General features: G+C 33.0%; 1 protein-coding gene across 6 annotated transcripts in view; it reads left to right on the top strand.

The window, feature by feature from the left end:
• aPKC (protein kinase C iota type) overlaps nt 1-14,852 on the top strand; it is a 146,673-nt gene extending 131,821 nt beyond the window's left edge. For all 6 annotated transcript variants that reach the window (XR_010558114.1, XM_065359787.1, XM_065359786.1 and 3 more), the window contains one exon: nt 13,050-14,852. Coding sequence is in view for 5 of the 6 variants with exons in the window: in XM_065359787.1 (XP_065215859.1) it covers nt 13,050-13,137 (88 nt within the window). In the remaining variant the exon portion in view is untranslated. The remainder of the gene's footprint in view (nt 1-13,049) is intronic.
• Nucleotides 14,853-20,468: the final 5,616 nt, after the last annotated feature.

Raw genomic sequence — 20,468 nt, 5'->3', positions numbered from 1 at the left:
TCTGGAGTGGAATTTTTTGGGTTGGTTGGATTTTTGGAATTTTGAATTTTAATTTTTCAAATTGAAGATTTGGTCAGAAATTTCAAGACTAAGCCTTCTCTCTTCACCCTAGTTACATTTATTATAAAATTCATCTTTTACCTGGTTGTAAGGAACCGCGAGATGAAAAAATTCTTGTACTTTACAGTTAATTTTTTAATTGTTTCAATTCTACACATTCTTAAATTGTAACACTCGAGCTTACATGAATAATATTTTATTTTTTATTTTCTTGCTGGCAATAGGTAAGTATGATGTTAAAGGCTGATGAGTGAAGCTGGATGGTTGAAGTTTTTTTTTTGAAGCTTGATGGATTCACTTTTTATTTGGGCGTCAATTTGTTGTGGTCCAACTCTCAAAACCAAAATAGAAATAAATAATAATCTCTGAAACAGAATTATGGTTAATCAAGCAAATGAAAAATACTTGATAATGAGTGAAATTAAAAAAATACAAAAAAATATAAAAACTATAAGTTTCTCAGTAACTCTTTGACATGAGGATCACTAGTGTCCACTTACGACTTACACCTAATTTGTACCTCTCTTTTGGTTCATTGTTATAATTACTCTAAAACAATTAATTTTCAGGGCCCTGGGAGATAAATGGGCCAAAGCAAAAAAAAACATGTTTCATTAGGTATATTGTTCTCTCCTTATTCAACTCAAAACATTACTTATTAGTTATTAGGAAATAAGCTATAAAAATTGAAGGAAATGCTGCAAAAATAACAATACATAAGTACTATACAATATTAGGTACTTCAATTTTGCTTTATGCGATTTGTTTTCTGCAAAACTATTGTTCCCAATGTTCCCCCAAGCATCACAGCTTTTCCGGATATGTTTGCTTGTGGTTTTGTGGGGCAACCAGTGAACTTGTTAAAGGCTTCACACTGGCTGCTTGCTTTTTCAAGTTGATAGTTTTTTGGCCTAGAGAGTCAATGAAACTTTGAATATCAGAAGAATTTTTAGATTAAAAGGATGGGTTTAAAAAACTTTACATCTAGGTTCAATAATTTATTTACTACTTAATTAGTTTACTTACATTGCAGTACATGCATGCAAATAAATATCAGTGGATTAGCGTGATTATACAGAACTAACAATAAGTACAACTTTTTTGCTCATGAATGAGCAAACGAGCAAAAAAGAATAGAAAATAAAATAGGTAATGAATAAAAAAAAAATTAAAAATAACTCAAGAGCTGTTGAAAATCTATTCACACTATTACATTTTTCTTTTTGAGCAGGAGCTAGCAAAGGAATGGAATAATATTTTATAATGATCAGGTCGTTTGTGTTGCCAGATTTTCAACAATAATAATTATTAATCATTTGAAAAAAAATCAATTTTTAAATTTACTTACTTATCTTGACGGTGTTTATCATGCAAATTCGATGATTTGTCAATGTCTCAACGTCACGGATTCGTATGTTGTGTTTTTTTTTACAAAAACCTGAATACTTAGTCATATAAATTCATAGAAAGAGGGTACTCATAAGTCTCTTTCTAATCATATGATTTTCTAGATAGGAATAGCATGTAGTATGACATGTTATAGTTCTGGCCTTGTCCATAATTAACCCTGGATTAAAATTTTGGCGTCTTTGAGGATGAGTAGGGTAATAATTAAAATTTGGAGTTGTAGTTTATTATACATTAGCCCGGGTTTTGTTTGATTCCAACTTTTCTATTTTCTCAGTTAATTTCTCCACTGTTGTTTTTAGGTCGACATCTTGTCTTTTGTCTTTAATCAAATTCATTGTTTCATATTACAATGTGTTCATTAAACTTTTCTATGAAATCAATATGGAATATAGACAACTAGTCAATTAAAGTTGGCGACAACCCTTTAATGATATTTTTTTACATGTTTTTTTCTTCTTTTGCCATAGGATCAATTTGCTTGCATATTTTAGAAATATCTCTGATATATTCATCTATATCAGATCTTTCTTGAAATACTTTTTTCTTCAACTCAGATTTGAGTGCCTGCTTATTTGGTTAGTATCCTGTTTTCCAACAATGTTTAGGGCGAATGGTTTTCTGAATGCCCGACAGTGGGCTGACCTCCTTTCTTACGAATAATCTTCCTTAACAACTCTTTCCTAAAATTTGGATGATTTTTAATTGGACGAATGCCCTGCCATGAGGTACAATGTATAAGCCAGAGTGTGACTCAAAATATGTCATTGGTTCAATTGTAATATGTTTTCCTTTTGCAATTTCTGTCTTTATTTCATCGTTTGTTTTGATTTTGTAATGTATGGTGGTCTTGGGAGGCATTTTCTTGTTATTTGTCATCAGTATTGTGTTCTTTCTCAAGTTTACATTTTCTTGTCTTATAAAGTGTTGGTTTGCCCATTATTTTTTGGGCATTGTAACCTTGTTGTATGTAATTGAAACCTATTTGGAGGTATTTGTTCGAGAAGTCTATTCTAGTCCTATATGCTAAAAGAAAATGTACTCCTAAAATCATATCTGCAATAATATTTTCAACAATGTAAACTTTCGCTCTAAACTCTTTGTTTTTGATCATGAATTTGATTTTTGTCTACCCAGCACTTTTGCTAAGATGCTGACTCATCACTCAGGGGCTAGTAATATCAATATCTGCTCCTTTTAATGTTTCGTTTTCGTCATAATTTTTGCATTTAATAGGGATAAATTGCTACCTGCTGCCTGTGTCCATCACAGCTTCAATTTTTCTATTTTCGAATTCTAGGGTGACTGGGACCTGGGAATTTGGAGTATTTGTTGTACCATGATTCTTTCAAATTTTCTTGGTTCTGGTCTTTCCTTAATTTTTGATAATTTTTTTCTTATCTTTTTCATGGCTTACAGGCGCATAAAACACATTTACTTTTTTACAGACAAATATCAATGATCAAATTAATATTTAAACTTGAAAGGCAGATAAATCTTGAGTCTTTGTTTCTCAACTCACTACTGACCAGTTGACCATTTTGATCCAAAATTTTCTGATTTTTGTTAGGATTGAAAATGTTTATGTTCACTCAAAACACTCTTTCACATTATCTGGTCAGCTGTTTGAGGGCATCATATGCATAATGGTATAGTATCGTATGAGCCTTTAGATAGGTATACAATTTGAGTAGGTAGGCATGATCATCTGTCTGCCTGTTCCTCTTTCTATTCATTATTTTATTCTTTTTTACCTACTTGAAAATATAACTTTTTTTGCTGGCGATGATTTTCTCAGCATTTTTTTTGATGCCCACATTTTCTTGTCGCCATCAGCTGTTCCTTGTAACTAGATTGGATACTTTTGGAACTGTAGAGATGAACTGGTAATAGTGGTAATATGATGGTATTTACTGTGAAAAAACCACTTCGTGAAAGAATTCAAAAACCTCGCGGTAAATTACACCTTAATTACAAAAATTCACAATTTATTCAAATAATTAAACCATACTTCGAGAATTTTAAGCAATCCGACAATTAAAACTATTTCCTTCTACTACCATTACTAAAATAAAATCGCCCATAAGGTATCAAATATTACTGGTAATTTACCACCAGTTATGTAATTCAACAAAAAATGCCAGTGCTATATTTGAAAAATTTATCAGTGAAATAATTTACTGATAATCTATTTAATGAACCAAAGTTGAGCAGGAATTTACCTGAATTTCATTTTTTTAAAAATGATGGTATTAATTTATCAAAAATTATTGGGTAAGTGTTGGGGGTCCTTTTACCTCTTTGAAATGTCAATAATCTATCTTCGATTTGACTAACAATTCTCCGAATCGCAACCGACAACCAAACTTCCCTCGAATAGAAAACGTCAACTAAATCTCCGAAATTTTTTCTGAGGGTCTCGAACCGTTGCGAGGATGATAACAACCGAAATTGATCCAGTGACCTGTCGGACTGACTTGTAAATAACCACAATTAGACTCTGTGCTGATCCACCATATTATTCGATCAATACAATTTAATTTTTGAACTTTTCCTCGAAATAACGATATTAAATAACACAATTCAAATCTTAAGGGTTTCCTCTGAATAACGCAATTAACACAATCCGAATTTTGATCTTACGTTTATTTATTCAATTTAAGCACAATAACCTTCTCAAAAATTATTACAAAAAAAATCCAACGAAAATTAACACAATATGGTTTTTTTTCCACGAGATATGGAAAGGTGATTCGCGTTTTGAAAAATTTGATGTTCTTAATCAGGCCGAAAAATGAATAATAATTAGGGCAACCCAATATATTTTTTTGAATCTTTTTTTGTTGCACTCCGTTTACAAATGTAACAAAATCATTTTACGTTTCAGAAAATTGCCTTTCATTTAAGACCTACTTCATTTCGAATATTTTCGAATATTTTGCCTTAAAATGAATATTTTCGCATATTTGATTGCTATTTGAATATTTTTGTCTAAAATTACCACATATTTTGCAATTTATCGAATATTTTTGAATACTTTTGAATATTTTGGAAATTTTTGCATTTTGAGAATCGCAACACAGGAAACGTCATTTTCACAGAATGTTGAAGATGAAAAAAAATGGTTCCTTTTAATGATGATGATATTGATGATTGATGAAATGATGATGAAGATTGAATTTTAAATCAAGCTTAGATTTTTTTTCTTTTTTTGATGATCAAAATAGAATTTTAATTCAACAATTTTGTTCCATTTTGCGAAATTGCGAATAGTTCATGTGATTTAGGAAACAAAACCCAACGATGTAGCCATTTTTGTAATATGCTTGTAAAGGCGAGTGAAACGATACCAAAATTGATTTCGAATATTTTCGAATATTTTAGGGGTAATCGAATATTTTTGTCGAATATTTCACCTCAAAAAATCGAATATATATTGAATATTTTACCTTGAATGAGAGCATATTTTGGGTTGCCCTAATAATAATCAACAGTGGTTTTTTTTTTCTATCGCCAAATACGATTTTTATTTCCTTCCATATTTTCGATATACCGTTAAATCACGCGATTTATTTTCGGCAAGCTCAGCTTTTTTTTTCCTCCTTAATTTAGTAAACAATTTGTATCGAAGTCAATAACGGTAAATTCTCTACGTAACTGTAAGGTAATGGATAATTCTGCAGAAACCATCAGTAATTTACCAGATTTAAAGTTTTGACTTGAATTTTGATTATTATTGAAGATTACATCAGGTAAATTCAAATGAACAAAAAAACAGAAAATTATTGAAAATTACATTAGGTAAATTCAAATAAACCAAAAAAAATAAACAAAAACACTTAAATAATAACAAAATAAGAAGTTCTGAAATTTACAAGTAGGTACTGTTGTACCCCCTTCGGACTGTCCCTCGAATATCAACTACATCGACACAATTCAACTTTTCGTCTTGTATTAATTTTTTTATTCATCCATCTCATAAAATTATTTACAAAAAAAATTTCAATCGGCATAATTCAACATTCCGGCTTGTATTTCTTCATTGACAGATTACTGTAAAGAGAAGTCCAAAAATACCGAAAAATTGCTTTTAAAAAAAAAATGAAATATCTAAGTATGTAATTTGAAAAAAATGATCAAAAAATAAAATAATGTTGGTAACTTTTATTTTTCAAATTATTTTGAATTATCAGAATAGTAAAGTGCAAAAAATGAAAGTTACTTTTTTATATTTCCAAAAATATTTGTTTAAACAATAAAAAAAATAATTTGTGTACTCCCAATTTTTTGCCCCAAAAATACATTGTGTAGGGGAGATGAAAATTAGGGACTTGCGACTTTAATTTAGCGTCTCCCCCCTCCCCAGGCAGGAAATACAAGAAAAAGCCTGGTATATACTTACAAGTAGGTACACTATGAAAATAAAACATGGTAAATTTCGGGGCAGGGGGAGGGGTATGAAAATTAGGTACTTGCGACTTCAATTTAGTGCCCCCCCCCCCAAGGCAGGAAATACAAGAAAAAGCCTGGTACATATTTACAAGTACACTATGGAAATAAAACACAGGTAAATTTCTTCAAATTGATCTCGGAAATTGGCCAGTTTTTTAAACAGTTTTCGAAAGTGCGACAAAATGTCAAAAACTTAAGTATATCATAATTTTGTTTCTAAATTGAAAGTCAGCGAGACGCGAATCAGCTGTACACCTATCACGGATTACCGCATCTTGGTTATCATAATTGAACCAGTGACGCCTTATTTTGAAAAGAAGTGGAGAGTATGGGGAGTAAACTCTGCAGTTGGAAAGACTCATACTTAGTGCTGTGCGACATTTTTTTGTTAGGTTTTCAGGCTGAAATGAATTCGAATTTCTAGCTAGCAAGTTTTTTCATATGACTCTCTCAATCCTTACCACAGATACATCCCCACCATTCGATCAAAGCTATAAAGATAATATTGTGTGATAGGAGCTATCGTCATGAATTGACGTCTAATCAATTTTATCAATCCGACCCCAATCGTTCTCTCATCTTCTGAGAAATCTCGCCCCCTCGCCCACCATTTTCTTATCTCCTTCAGGGGTGTAAAAAGAAACCCCTTAATTACTGCTGGTATTCGTCGTCATCGTATCCTCGATAGTTACGACTTTACTCCTATTTCAGCCGCAAACAAGCCAAACACAATGGAAAAGAAAAAGTATCAAATAGAGAAGAAGGATTAATTTTCTTTCTTCTTTTTTTTTTCCTCAACTCATCGAATAACGACGACGACGACGACGACCAAGTCATAAGGCGATACTCTGCGGTAGCTGAACTGTTAAAACTGTAACCAACCCCTAATGCCCATCGGGTAAAATATTCGCTCCACAGTGTGGCTTAAAAGGTATATGCGGTAGGCTTTTGAAAAATGATTAAATCTCGCGTTTACGCACCACTGCCCGCCACCAAGCGCCGTTTAGTCGTCGGTTTGTAATCGGAGAGCTGCTTTTTTTCTCCTATTCCTTTAAAATTATTATACGTACTTAACGCGTCGAAGTAAAAAGGGGCCTTTTTTTTACTCTCCCCGGTGCGCCGCCGTAAAAAGGACCAACACGTCTTGGAAAAAACCAACGCCCATTTCGCCGGATTCGTTTATTAATTCGTTTTTTATTTAAACAATTTCGTACGTGGTAATTAAAAAAATTACCGAATGAAAAAAAATACTCGTAAACTAACCGAACGATGTGACCGGATTCTTTCCGCGTAAGGGTAGGAATCTTACGCTATTAAAAGCAGGCCACTGTTTAGAGCAAGGATGGGAGGTAAAGGAGAGGGTATAAAAATGCATCGATATATACCTAGTACTCTGCAGTCCATTCATTCATTCATTCATTAAAAATATTTCCAGTGCACCGCTGAGTGCAATCTTTTGTTTTAAATGGTGACAACTCACGGTATGCGGATCCCAGAGGTTGTAATTCTTATGGCCCCTCGCTTCGATCTCGGACTTTTACTACCAAAGGCCATTCTATCGCGTTGATGAATGGTTTTGTTTTAAGAATTAACCCTTTTTTACGCTCTCTCATGTGCGTGTACGCGTTCGAATCGCAGCTTCCAATCCATTTCATTCTATTGCCTGGACCTGCCATCGGTTTTCGGTTCCTTCTATTGTTTTCATCGTAGAGGTATCGTAATTTTTATTAAAATTATGTCCGTTTGAATTGACGATGAAAAAGAGATCTTTGAAAGGGGTCACACACAGACCGGAAGTATTTGATGGGTTGGATTGATGGCCGGTGTACCTGTGTCGATTGTGTGGTGCAATTATCAACGTACTCGTTCATGTTGTAATGAGTTTGAAGTTGGTGAGATTTGGTTGTGCTTGGGAATATGACTGAGATTTTTTTTTTTGGAAGAAGTGGAAGATTATTAAAAAAATCTTGTGCTTGAATTATAGAATAAAAATATAACTACAACAACGAATTAGATGCTACTTAGGTACCTATTGAATGAATTTGCTTTTTCATCAATCAACACATACTAGCCAATCGGTGAATAGTTTTGAACGACCGAAAGAAGCCTATAGGATCGCTTTTGTGTATTTTTTGTTCAACTGTGAGGCATGAAAATGACGATTCAAACCTTTTCAAATCCAATCTCGAAGTAATCGATAAAAATGATGAGCAATTAGGATAGTTGTCATTATTACGTATATTTTCGAAAACGAAAGACATTATTCAAAATCAGGTATATTACAATTACGAGTAACAATCAAGCACCAAGAGCCGCGAGGAACGAGGTTAAACCAGACGAATCTTTTTCGTAAGACAATTCCTTAAAATGAATTTTTATTTTTAATGTTACCCAGAGTTACCTTAGGTTTTAATTTTTTCCCTGGGATTGGGAATTTATCGGGTCATTTTGTCTAATTCGGTCAGTATTTCATCCACCATTGGATCGATTAAAGCCTCGATTGTATGATCCTCTATTCATTCCTGAACCACGAAAATTTGGTTTTGGAGACCTTTCCTTGTAATTTGATGAGACATATAGAAATTATAACCCTGGTTTTGGGATGTTGGGTTTTGAAAACTAGAGTATGGGGCTGGAGGCTAGAATTGTGGTGGTTGATAATAACCTTAGGGGTTTCGCCATGTCGAGAATTGTGGGTCAAATTGATGAGGTTGGTAGTAAGAGGGATTTGGTTGGTAATTCTGAGGATAGTTTTGTTGATAGTTGGTTTTGTAGCCTTGATTTTTCGAAAGTTTATTTCGTGTGTTTGTGTTCATTTGCATAATCAGAGTGTCTACCGGCAAGTAAATAGCAAGAAAGCAAGAAAAAGGCGAAAAATTGACTTGGGTGGCAAGAAAGCAGGAAAATTTCCAAAAAATTCACATCAAAGATCTCTGAAAAATTGAAAGTATTCCACCAATTTTGAAAAATGTTGAGATCAGAAAAATCGAATCCTTTCATTAAAATTAATGTTGTTCTACTTTTCGAATTGCAAATTTTCGAAAGCTTTTGACCTCGCTTCGCTCGGGCTATTCAAGATGCTACTTTCAAAAATGTTAAGAATTAAAAAATTAAATTGGAAAATTCCAGAAATACTCGTAATACCCAAACCATTTGAAAAGTACGAATTTTTCATTTTTTTAAACAGAAACACCAACTTTTCCAAATTTTTGATGCTATTCTGCTCCGGTGAAAATGTAAAATAAAACATACAAAATGAAAGGTTTTCGAAAAATAACCTAAAATGTCGATTTATTATTTCTAAAAATCTGATTTTACCCCTTCCCAAATAACATGGCTTCGATCCATAAATTTTTGAGATTTTTTTTTTTTTTTTTGAGGGGGGTAACGAAAATCATTTATGTGTAAATATGAGGAGGGGTACGAAATTTCATGTTTGAAAGCTAGAAAACAGCACAAAGAAGGCAAGAAAAAAGCAAGAAATTTGTTTTTTTGATTTCAGTAGACACTCTGATAATAGGGTTTGTTGATTTTTCCATTTTCAATTTTTCTAGTTCGTCGGTTAATTTTTGAACAGTGGATTGTAAGTCTGCACCTAAGAAAGATTCGGCTCGTAGCAAATACGCAATTTTTTCGAAATTATTGTTTTGGACGATAAGATTTAGCCTCACATCGTAAGGTCAAATCTCACCGTCACACAACTTACGCTGGTTAGTGAACAGATCTACAAAAATATGTATGTAAAAATAAGTACATGAAATTAATTTTAAATTATTAAATATATGTATTGAACTTGGCATATTGTTTTCCAAGTGAAATGGCAATTGAAATGAAGTACAACATATCCTAAGAAATTGCAGAAACATTTTTAAATCAGAAGAAAACTTACTTACTTGCTTCCTTTTTGTCAAGTTTTTCATTTTATCCATTTTTTTCATATACGTGGTACTCTGGAATGCTACCTCAGCTATTTATTTTGGCGAATGGGTACCTAATCGCACAATTTAGGTCAGTTAATTTCTTAATAATAGGGTATGGTCCTAAATATTTGGATTTAAATTTTCCATATTTTATGGGGTTTTGTAGTAGAATCTTTTCTCTTTCTTCAAAATTAATGTCTTTTACGATTTTTATGGTAATTTCCTTTTTGCTTAATTAAGCTGATTTTTTGAAACCCATTATGGTACTTTTCCCCTCATCTGTTGGAGTTTTTCGATTTCTCCAATCCTGTTTATGGACCTAGTTTCGGTTCCTGAAGTTTTGTTTGTTATTGGGAGATTTGAGAGTTTACTGGAAGCGTGGCCCCACGCGATTTCAAAACATAGTACTAGTCTGGTGATTTCATATTAATTAGTAAAACTACGTTCATTTAAAATATTAGAGTAAACTAAACATAAATTTCATACTTAGTACAAAAGTTAATATATGTATCTTAATTCAGGTAGGTCAAGGGATTGAGTAAAATTTTTGATAGTTTCTTCGTCATCCCATTTCGCACCTCGGGAGTAATAAGGTTACATCTCAAAAAAGTGAAATTTTACAGGAGAGTGATTTTCTTTTTTTTTAAAAAACTTGATTCATTATTTTTATCAACTTATAATTAATGGTAAGGAATGAATAGCACCTCATTTTAAAGATCTGGTATCCTACCTTCATTTAGCATAAGAACACTTTGAAAAATAAAATCTTAAAGAGGAAATACATATTTCAATGTTTGGAAAACATTCTGAGTTATAACCTTTCATTTAAGTTGAAAAGTTGATGTGGAGGCGAATGAAAGCGTTCAAAAAAAAAATTCTTGTCAACAAAGTTGTAGAGAATTAAATTTCCAATCGACATAATGTCGTTAGTTTTTTCTAGAGTGCTTAGTTTTTGAATTTTTCTCAAAAAAACTAAAATTTCATTATATGTACCTATGTGCAAATTCATTTTTCTGAAAAGTGATCAATTTAAAAAATTTTCTCCATTTGGTGTTTGTTAACACTTTGTATGTACGAAATTTTCTCAAAAAAGGTGGAGTTTTTTGAGATGTATCCTTAACTCCAAACACCTTGCAATGTTGTTGGAATTTTGAGTTAGGCCATTTGCGTTTTTTATAAGATCCAGATAATGTACCCAACTCAAAGTGTTATTTTTGGTTGAGGGGGGTCACACAAACCCCAAAAATGCAAAAACGTCAAAATCAATTTTTTTTTGAGATGTAACCTTATTACTTACTCCCGAGGTGCGATTTGTTGATATCTTTTATTAGGTTTATGTTTTCCAAGGTTTCCTCTACATTTTTGGGGTCAAATTTAGGGAATTTAGCACCTTCTTCAAGTACTATTATTTTATCTGGGGCCATTTCGGTTTGACCAGCTGTTTTATTGTTTGTTTTTATTTTTTGATTCTGAATCACAATGACTTTTTGATATTTGCAAGATAATTGGTTTCAATTCTTTTTCAGTTTTATTCAGCCGAATTTCTTCGTTTGACTCATAAATCACTTTATTTTCCACATCAAAAAAATTGTTTTTTAATAATCGAACACTTTGGTATTATTTTTTAAATATTTCGCCAAAAGATATCTAGAATGGTCTTTTTCCGTTCTTTTATTGCCCTGAGAGTTCTAGGATTCAAAAGGGAGAGTTAATTTCCGTATAGAATTTAGTTCTTTGACAAATTCAATAGGAATTGTTTTATCCAGTCTGAGGAATTGGACATATTTTTAAATAAGGATAGGTTGGGAAATCATTTTATACATACATAGGATTGTTAGGAATAAGGATATCAACATACCTGCACATTTTTCTTTCTGATGTATTGGTTGGTGATGGGAACATCCACATTATCCTCCTTAACTTTTAAATTTCAGTTTCAGTTTGAGTTTCAATCTCAGTTCTAGTTCCACTTTTTCCCCATCAAATTCGTAATGTTTTAGAAATTCTTGGAAAAAATGAACTACCAACAATCTGTTGTATGTACTTTTTTCAGTTTCAGTTTTCAATCAATGATCCCCTCCGAAAATACCTTCGAAAGTTCAAAGACATTTTGAAAAACCAGTAATTGACGTGTAAAATATTATTGTCTTTCTTGGTACATTTTGATATTCGATTGCACGTATTCTTGAGAATAGAAATTCGTTTTAAAAAATGTTGAAAAATTATCCAATTTCTGTATTTAATTTTTAGCGAAAAAAGCACGATTTTGAATCTGACAAAATCTGATGTACAATTGGACAAGGAGGTGGGGAGGGGGGAGGGTGGCTTGTTCATTTGAGCCGTTTGCCTGGTCGTGCGGGAAATCCGGCTAGAATTGTTCAACGACCTGGAATCGGCGTTAATAGGCCATCGATAGGATACGATAGGACGATAGACGACGATACGTTAAGTAAAACGTGTACATAACGTAATACGTACGAAGGTCTTGTTACCATAGTAGAGCCGAATGCAGGATTCCATTTCGCTTAATACGCGAAATAGAAAATAAAAAGGGAGAGAAGAACCGTACGTAGATATACTTGGAACGAAACGTAGTACGACTTGGATGATGTGTTCAGCTTATGTACGTAGAAGAAGGGAAAAAAAGCCTTTTCGTGGCTTTCTTCACTCCGTTCCCTACCTCCCATCCGAGTATTCCTTTTAGCCTTTATAGTAGGTAGATATATACCGTACAACGTGTATAAATGTATACGATGATGCCCTTCGGCAAACGTTTCGACATTGTTTGCGATCGTAAAAAAGCGAATGTTTTTAACGAGATGCCGAGTCGGGATTTATTGTACTCGTAGTAGCAAAATGAAACGCGAAGCAAAAACACAACAAGCAGATGGGAGAGCGAGAGCTTTGGACGACGATGTGGGGGGGGGGAGGGGATGGTGTTATTTTAATTACGTGACGTGGCATAAGGCGTACGTTGTAGGTAGAGCTTGTGTGCTGGAAAAGCTTCCAGCCCCATCCATTCCACCATTAGCATGATTATTAAAAAAAAAAAAACATAACCTACGTGCTTGGTGGTATTTTTTTATATACACGTCGTCACCTTACACGATTTTTATATTAAAAGTTATTAAAGTTGATGAAAAAAAAACCCTCCCCGAGTTCTCTAATGCGCGAACTGGTGTTTTTCATTTTGTTTATTTTTGTTCACAGCTCGGTGATCGATAAAATAGATCAATCGGAATTCGAAGGCTTCGAGTATGTGAATCCTCTTCTAATGTCGTTAGAAGATTGTGTCTGACAAGAAGAATGGGATTGTCGTCACATGGATGATGATGAGATGCTGTACGACGTGTCACCTCCCGAACAGATCGAAAGACCTGCATCCAGAGGATGGTTTTGTCTGCCGTTGCGTTAATATTTTATTATTATTTTATTTATTTTTTTCTCTCTCTTCATTTACACCCCATTTTTGCAAATATTTTAGTGTCCTTTTTTCGTCTCTTTTTATTTTTTAATTTTTAACGCATTCCTTTTATTCTTTATTTTTGTAATTTTTTCCCCCTCTCCTTTGTAGTATTTCATTAAGTTGGCGTTTTATTTATTTTATCAAATTTTTTTCCCAGAGTTTTTTTTTTTTAAAGCCATAACTAGAAAGAATTTTTGTATCATGTAGCGAGTTTCGGTTATTATGATGTGTTTTTAATCATCGAGACGTGAGAGAAAATTAATCAGTATCCGTCCAGATCGGCCGCTTTGTATGTTTTTTTCATTCTTATTTATATATTTCATTTTTTTCGCCTTTTTTTCATTTTTCTTCGCTCTAGATGGGTTTTATTTTATTTATTTTTTTGTTTTCATGCGCGTGGCGATTTTATTCTCTCTTAAAAACAGCGTTTTTCTCGACGACTTTCCCGTTTGAATTTTCGCGACAATGTATTAAAATACCTACCTATTCATTTTACCTATCTTACTATACGATTACGCAATGAATATCCCGTCTGATTGATATTGCTCGTTATTTATCGTGTAATTTATTCAATATTTCGTTTTAATAATTTTTTCCCCCTCAACCATTAGTACAAATTATTTTGAGTAAAATCATGGAAATATTTGTGTAAAAGTGTGAGTAATTAGATTGGCGTAAATATTCATGCAGCTTTGTAGCTTATTTACCTACTTTATAAACCTATCTACCGAATATTTTTTTTCCATCGTTGAGTCGAAGAATGTTGAGAAATACGTTCGATCCTTCGAATTAATAGATTTCGATCCAAGTTCGACTAAATCGGTAGTACCATTTGTAAAAAAAAATTATTTATCCATTATAAAAGCACCGTATTTATACATAGATAATTGTATTATCGTCGTTGAATTTGTTTTCGATGTTTTCTCTCTTTCTTTTTTTTTTGTGTTTTTCTCTTTATTTAATCAGTGTTTACGAAAAGGATAATGTATAAATAAGTACCTAGGAAATTTTGTTAACCTGTTTGAAATGTTGAGTGTGTGTATCTGTTATCATGTTGAGCATGTTCTCCCTAAAAAAATTCTATTACCATCCCCTACCTAAACCAGTTTTATTTTCGTAGTGATAATGTTTTGTTGTGAATTTTTTTGTCTTTTAAAATGAGTGTAGATGCGCTGAGATGCCATGGTTTATTCTTGTTGCCATTTCGTATTTTTAATTTTAAAATCTGCGTGTTGTAAATGTGTTTTAAGTTCTTTTTTTTTTTTTTGTTTTCTCTATGTGATAACAGACCAGTATGAAAAAATTATTTTTGACCTGTTGATTAGGGTTTGGCGAAGAAGAGTTTTTCGAATTACAAGAACAGTATTATTTTTAACGAACGTTAGTGTTGTAATATTGTAATATTTAATAGATACAAGTATTTTACCCGGTAAGATAACACAAAATATTATATTACTCCTCGTTTTTAAGATGCCAGTGCATCGATGCGATGATTTTCTCTGTGGTGATTTAAAAAATACAATTCATGTTCCGTTTCCGTTACTTAATTTATTGTTTTTGTTCAATTTTTTTTTAGTTTTATTTTATTTTTTTGATTTTGTATTTTGGTTATTTATTTTGTGTGTAGTTTTTGCATTAGATAGTTGTAGAATTTTAGATATCGGTTTAAAAATGGAAAAATTGTCTCGATTAGGTTATGAATATAGACACTGGACCTGCGGAGTAAGACAACCAACTGCAGGCCGAGGGGAATGGAAACGGTAAAGAAAGTTTGTGTAGGGATAATTTATCCCGCTGAGTGCTCTTGGCTGCGCTGTACTTCAATCCGCAGGCAACGGGGGAAAGGGACGGTAGTGAGTTTTGTGTAGAGCCAATTTCTCCCGCTGAGTGCTCTTGGCTGCGCTGTATTTTGCATGTACAGGGTGGCCAGAAATATCGGGTACCCCTAAAAAAGTTTTCTAACTAAATACTTCGGTTGGTCACAGTCAGGGCTTAAAACCACCAAAACCAAAACCAAATAAAACCACCACAACCATTGTTTTTCAATTGGTTTAACCACTACCACAACCATTTCAACTTCTCTCTATACATTCCAAAAACAACAACAACCAAAAACCAATACGTTGGAAAAAAAATTGGATTGAAAAAACCAAAACCACCAAATAGTCGTGTTATTTGGAGAAAACCACAACCACAAGAACCATTTCAATTTTCAAATGTAACCATAACCAATAACAACCAATTCATGAAATGGTTCTTTTTGGTTTCTGCAATTTTTTTCAATTTTTCTAGACCAGTGATGAAAATTTTCTGTTTTTTGGTCTCAAATCAGACAATACTCGTACCTTAATTTGTTTTTTGGTAAATTTATTTGAAAATTCAAAAATTTTTTGATATCAAAACCACCACAACCACCAAAACCATTTGAAAATTTGAAATGGTTTTTCATATCAAAAACCACCACTACCTCAAAAAAAAGTATTATTACAAAACCAAAACCACATCCACCTATATTAAAAAAAAATTGAAACCATTTCAAAACCAGAACCAGAAAAACTGTGATTGAAAAACCAATTCAGAAACCATAACCAAAAACCAATATTTTTGAGTCCTTTAAAAACCACCTACCACAACAACCAATAAAATCCAAATGGTTTTAAGCCCTGGTCACAGTGAATGATGATAATGATAACACATGATTGGTTGTTGGACTGGAGAGATAACATTCCACCTATCATATGCATCTATTTCACGTTGCCAACCTATATTTTTAATGAAAAACTTTCTTAGGGGTACCCGATATTTCTGGCCACCCTGTAGTTTGTTCAAGAAATCGACAGCAGCGCAGCCAAGAGCACTCAGCGGGAGAAATTGGCTCTACACAGGTTTTTTTGGCAAGATGGCTGCCAGTTGGTTGTCTTACTCCGCAGGTCCAGTGTCTATAGTTATGAATAAGAAACGGAAAGTGAAAACTTTTAAACTTGATTATGGTCACTAAAATTAAAACCAAAACCGTTATTTTTTGGTATGGCGAGCTCTGAAGAACCTGGTTTTTGGACTTTTTTGCATCTCTTTTTTCAACACTTTATAGATTCCAAACACAAACTTTCTGAACTTCAGAAATCTTCTCTACATATTCAAGTAATAATCCAATCCAAATTCCATTTTTAAAAGCTACTATGTACTCTAGTAGATTCTTGTGGATTTATCTCCCAGAATCCGTTTTTTAAAAAACACAAACGCATAGACCAGAAAGTCTTTGAAAAATGCATAAAGAAGTAAAGATCATAATAAATGTAAATTTCCTCAAAATGTCGGTAATGACGGAATGACCTACCTCATTAGTACGCTATCCAGTTGACAGTTGACTCGTTGCATGACAGGAATTCGCTGCGGCTTGGCGTTTTTCTTTTTTTTTGTGTGTAGGCTCCTAGGAGTCTTTTTTCTTCAGTTTAGTTCAGTGAAAGTGTTTTGGACGCGAATTGCTTCGTTTTGTTAAATTATGTACTTACTACTCAGACAATCTTCTTGTTGAATACTTGCTTTATCTGAACCTATTGAGATTCTAATTTTCAAGTGCAAATATGGTTATTGTAAGTCTATGTTCAATGTTTACCAATCTTATGTCGAATGGCATTACCTATGTGCATCAAGTTCTTTACTCAAAAGTCGAATCATTGGGATTGTTCTTATGTTATTAATGTTCACTGAATGTCAGATAACTCAAAAGTGGTAGTGTTTTTACTGATAAGTTGAAGACCGAAAATAATTACCCACAAGTGTTCTGCTAACGAAGATAACAATGGATCTTTGTTTTACATTTACATTGGATTCATTTTGTAGAGATTTCAACAATCAGTAGGTGGATGCGATTTGACATACGTTATTGGATTAGCTGTAATCAAAGCAGTGTGTTCTTGAGAAATGACTAATGAGAACCACTTCACTTCTTGATCAATTGAACAGAATATTCCACATCTGAATCCATCAATGTTCATTCATCAGCTTATTTGGCTCATCAAAATATGTAAGTTGTTGATTGTGTTTCTACATTACATTTACTACATTAATTTAAAAGATTCATTATAAATAAACGATAACATAAGTAGGTCTAGGTAATTTACAAAAAAATCCCCATTTTGAAATCTACTTTTTTATGGTGGCTTATATGGGAGGTTGTTTTGTTGTGGCGCCAATTTGTAGTGACTCAAAGTGCCGTATTCTTAGGGGAAAATGCAACGATGTTGAATTTATAATATTTGACTTTAATAACACAAACGATAAAACGATAGATCACAATTACTTTTTATTTACAAATATTTAAAATTTATGCTCAAACGAATATTTTAAAATTAATGCAACTTTAAAACTTTAAAGGCAGATAAAACTAGAGACCTTGTTACTTGAACTCATAACTGACCAGTTGACCATTCGTCTGTATGTTATAATTGTAGACAAATATTCAACTGGCCAATAGGAACGCATTATTATTATGTTATATGAATTAAGTTATCGATAAAAATTGTCTCTATTGTTTTCAAAGTGGTCCATTTTGTGAATTTTGGTTATGGCGTAATATTGGTTATAACAATCATGTACCATACTACAAATATTAAAGAGGTACCAATTCTGGAAGTGGAATGTGCAAGCCACCCTCTATAATTATGCTGATTTATTAGTCTCTGGAGTTCTTCTGGTACTGCACCTTAATTGTCCCAGGGTCTATCACTCCATCAATGTATGTTTTATAAGTTTCATTTATGTGTCTTTTACACAATTTTCAATTTTGTTTCATAGTACCATATAATGTTGTTTTTTATTGATAGGGTTTGTGCAACTTTTTGTACAAAAACTCGCATGAGGGCTTGTGGAATTCCGTTCTAATCTGCTTGAAATTTCAAAAAACTTTGATCTCTGTGGTAGCCCCTAATTCAGAAAATCTCTCACAAATAAACCAACCCAAAATACAGAGGATGTTGTGGTTTCAGTTACCGGAGTTGTTACAGGTACTATGGTGTACAGAGTTGTTACAGGTACTACGGTGTCATTGGGGTTGTGGGTGTGCTGGTTGTTGTTGTAACAAGGTGTTGGCATTATTGTTAGTAAGATAATTCTGATCTTTTTTTTTTTTAGAAAATGTTCATAAAGTACATACATCAGAAACTAACTTTGCAACAAAAAAATGAAAAAAAGTAAGAAATAATTAAACATGTCTGACAAAGTACCTTAATAAACAAAACCTACAGAATATCATGAAAATATAGTGAGCTACTTTTTCAATCAAGTTAGCATTTTCACATTCACAAAGCTCACTCAGTACAATGTGATGCTTACTGGTAGAGCTCAATTGTGTTCTTTATGTGCTCTTTATTGAGGACTTCACCCTACAAGTTCAAGGTAAATACCTACTTGAAATTACAACCAAGTACATATTACCTGGAGGAAGATACCTATCTTCACCTCTCAGTAAAAAGTTGAAGAGCCTTTATCTTAATCAACTCCTCTTATACATGTGAAACTTAAATTTCAGTGAAAAATTGGTTTTCTTTGTTACCTACCTGCTGTCATATCTAAAAACTGTATAAAAAAAACATAGCTTCGTTTTGGTAATACTTTTACTTTTATTTTATACACAATCCGTTTTACGATACATTAGTAAAATTTTTGGATACTGATTATCTTTTCCCGACTGTTCTTCGTGGATTTTTTCAGCCAACACCTTTGATTTAGCAGTTTTGACGGAAATGGCGTGATCGCCTCATTTGGCTAAATAGGGTTATTTTTTCCGTCACCTCACTAAAAATATCAATTATGAAAACACTTTAGAATGAATTTATAGCAATTACAATTAAAATTTTAGTACCTAAATTTCAATGAGTACTACATATTGACATTAAGAAAATGTTACATCTTACACATCAGGTTGTGATGTGCACAACTTAAGCTGAAAACTTGATATATCAGTGCGGGATATACATACTTCTATTGATACAATTTCACAAACTTACAACGTAATTATGAAAATTTTCCCTAAGGTCAATTTTTGGATTCAAGGTCGACGGTTTTTTTGGATTTACGGCTTATTTCTCGAAAACTAAGCGTTTTAACGAAAAACGCCAAGACGCAAAAGTTTCTTAAAATTCGATTTTACACAAAATACACTCATAAAAAGTCGCACTCACGCACGAAAAAATTTTTACAAGTTTTTGAAAGCTCCAGCTCATCATGTGATATGGCAAGGACAAACTTCAAAAATTCATGTCTCCGAATTTTAAACTTGCGGACACCCGCGATATCTCGTTTTAATCGTCACACCGAGCACTATAAAAGAGTTTACACGGATTGATTAAACGTAGTTTGAGTAAAGTTTGAGTAGTGACCTGATTTGAAGGACACACCTCAAAAACAATGCTTTTCTCTTATATTTCAAAAACTAAGCGATTAAACAAAGTAACGCCAAGACGCAAAAGTTTCTTAAAATTAGATTTTACATAAAATACACTATTGAAAAGTCGCACTCGCGCACCAAAAATTTTCAAAATTCGAAAATTTACTAAGTATATTGTACATAATGAGCTGGCGAATTTTGAAAGTTTATAACTCCTCGAATTTTGCACCGATTCACACGTACGATACACCAAATTACGCGGCACGTAATCGCCTTCGAATCGCAACCATACAAAGCGCAAAAAACTCGCGAAAAAACCGCTCAAATTTCGGATTTCCGGGAGACGCACATTTGACAGGTCCGAACACGTCGACTGAGTATGAATAGTAGTACTTTGGTTGAGGAATAACTGCTTTAGCCGTATAAATCAGCTTATTATCATATGGGGTGCATTGTGCCATTGTGCATTAGCTTAATCTGTGAATGAGATTATGAACTTTTCTTCGCTGTTCTCTCATTAGTTTGTTGGATATCTTAATAGGTGTACTATTCGGATCTGTAATAATTTTTATTTTCATAATTATAACACTTTTAATCTGATTCAAAGATCACACACTGTGATGTGATGATCACCAGTACTTACCTGTCAAAAAAGCTGAAGTAGGAGGAAAATCTATCACACAGGGATCAAGGTCACACGATGATTCCCATTCCAACAAACCAAGAGGATAAACCAACTATATCGGACAAAATGGCCAAGTCTGGAGAATCACCT

This window comes from Planococcus citri, chromosome 4 (assembly GCF_950023065.1).
Source record: "Planococcus citri chromosome 4, ihPlaCitr1.1, whole genome shotgun sequence".
In the NCBI taxonomy this organism is placed as follows: Eukaryota; Metazoa; Arthropoda; class Insecta; order Hemiptera; family Pseudococcidae; genus Planococcus; species Planococcus citri.
Note: the sequence above shows the minus strand (reverse complement) of the source record. Positions and strands in the feature narration are given on the sequence as shown.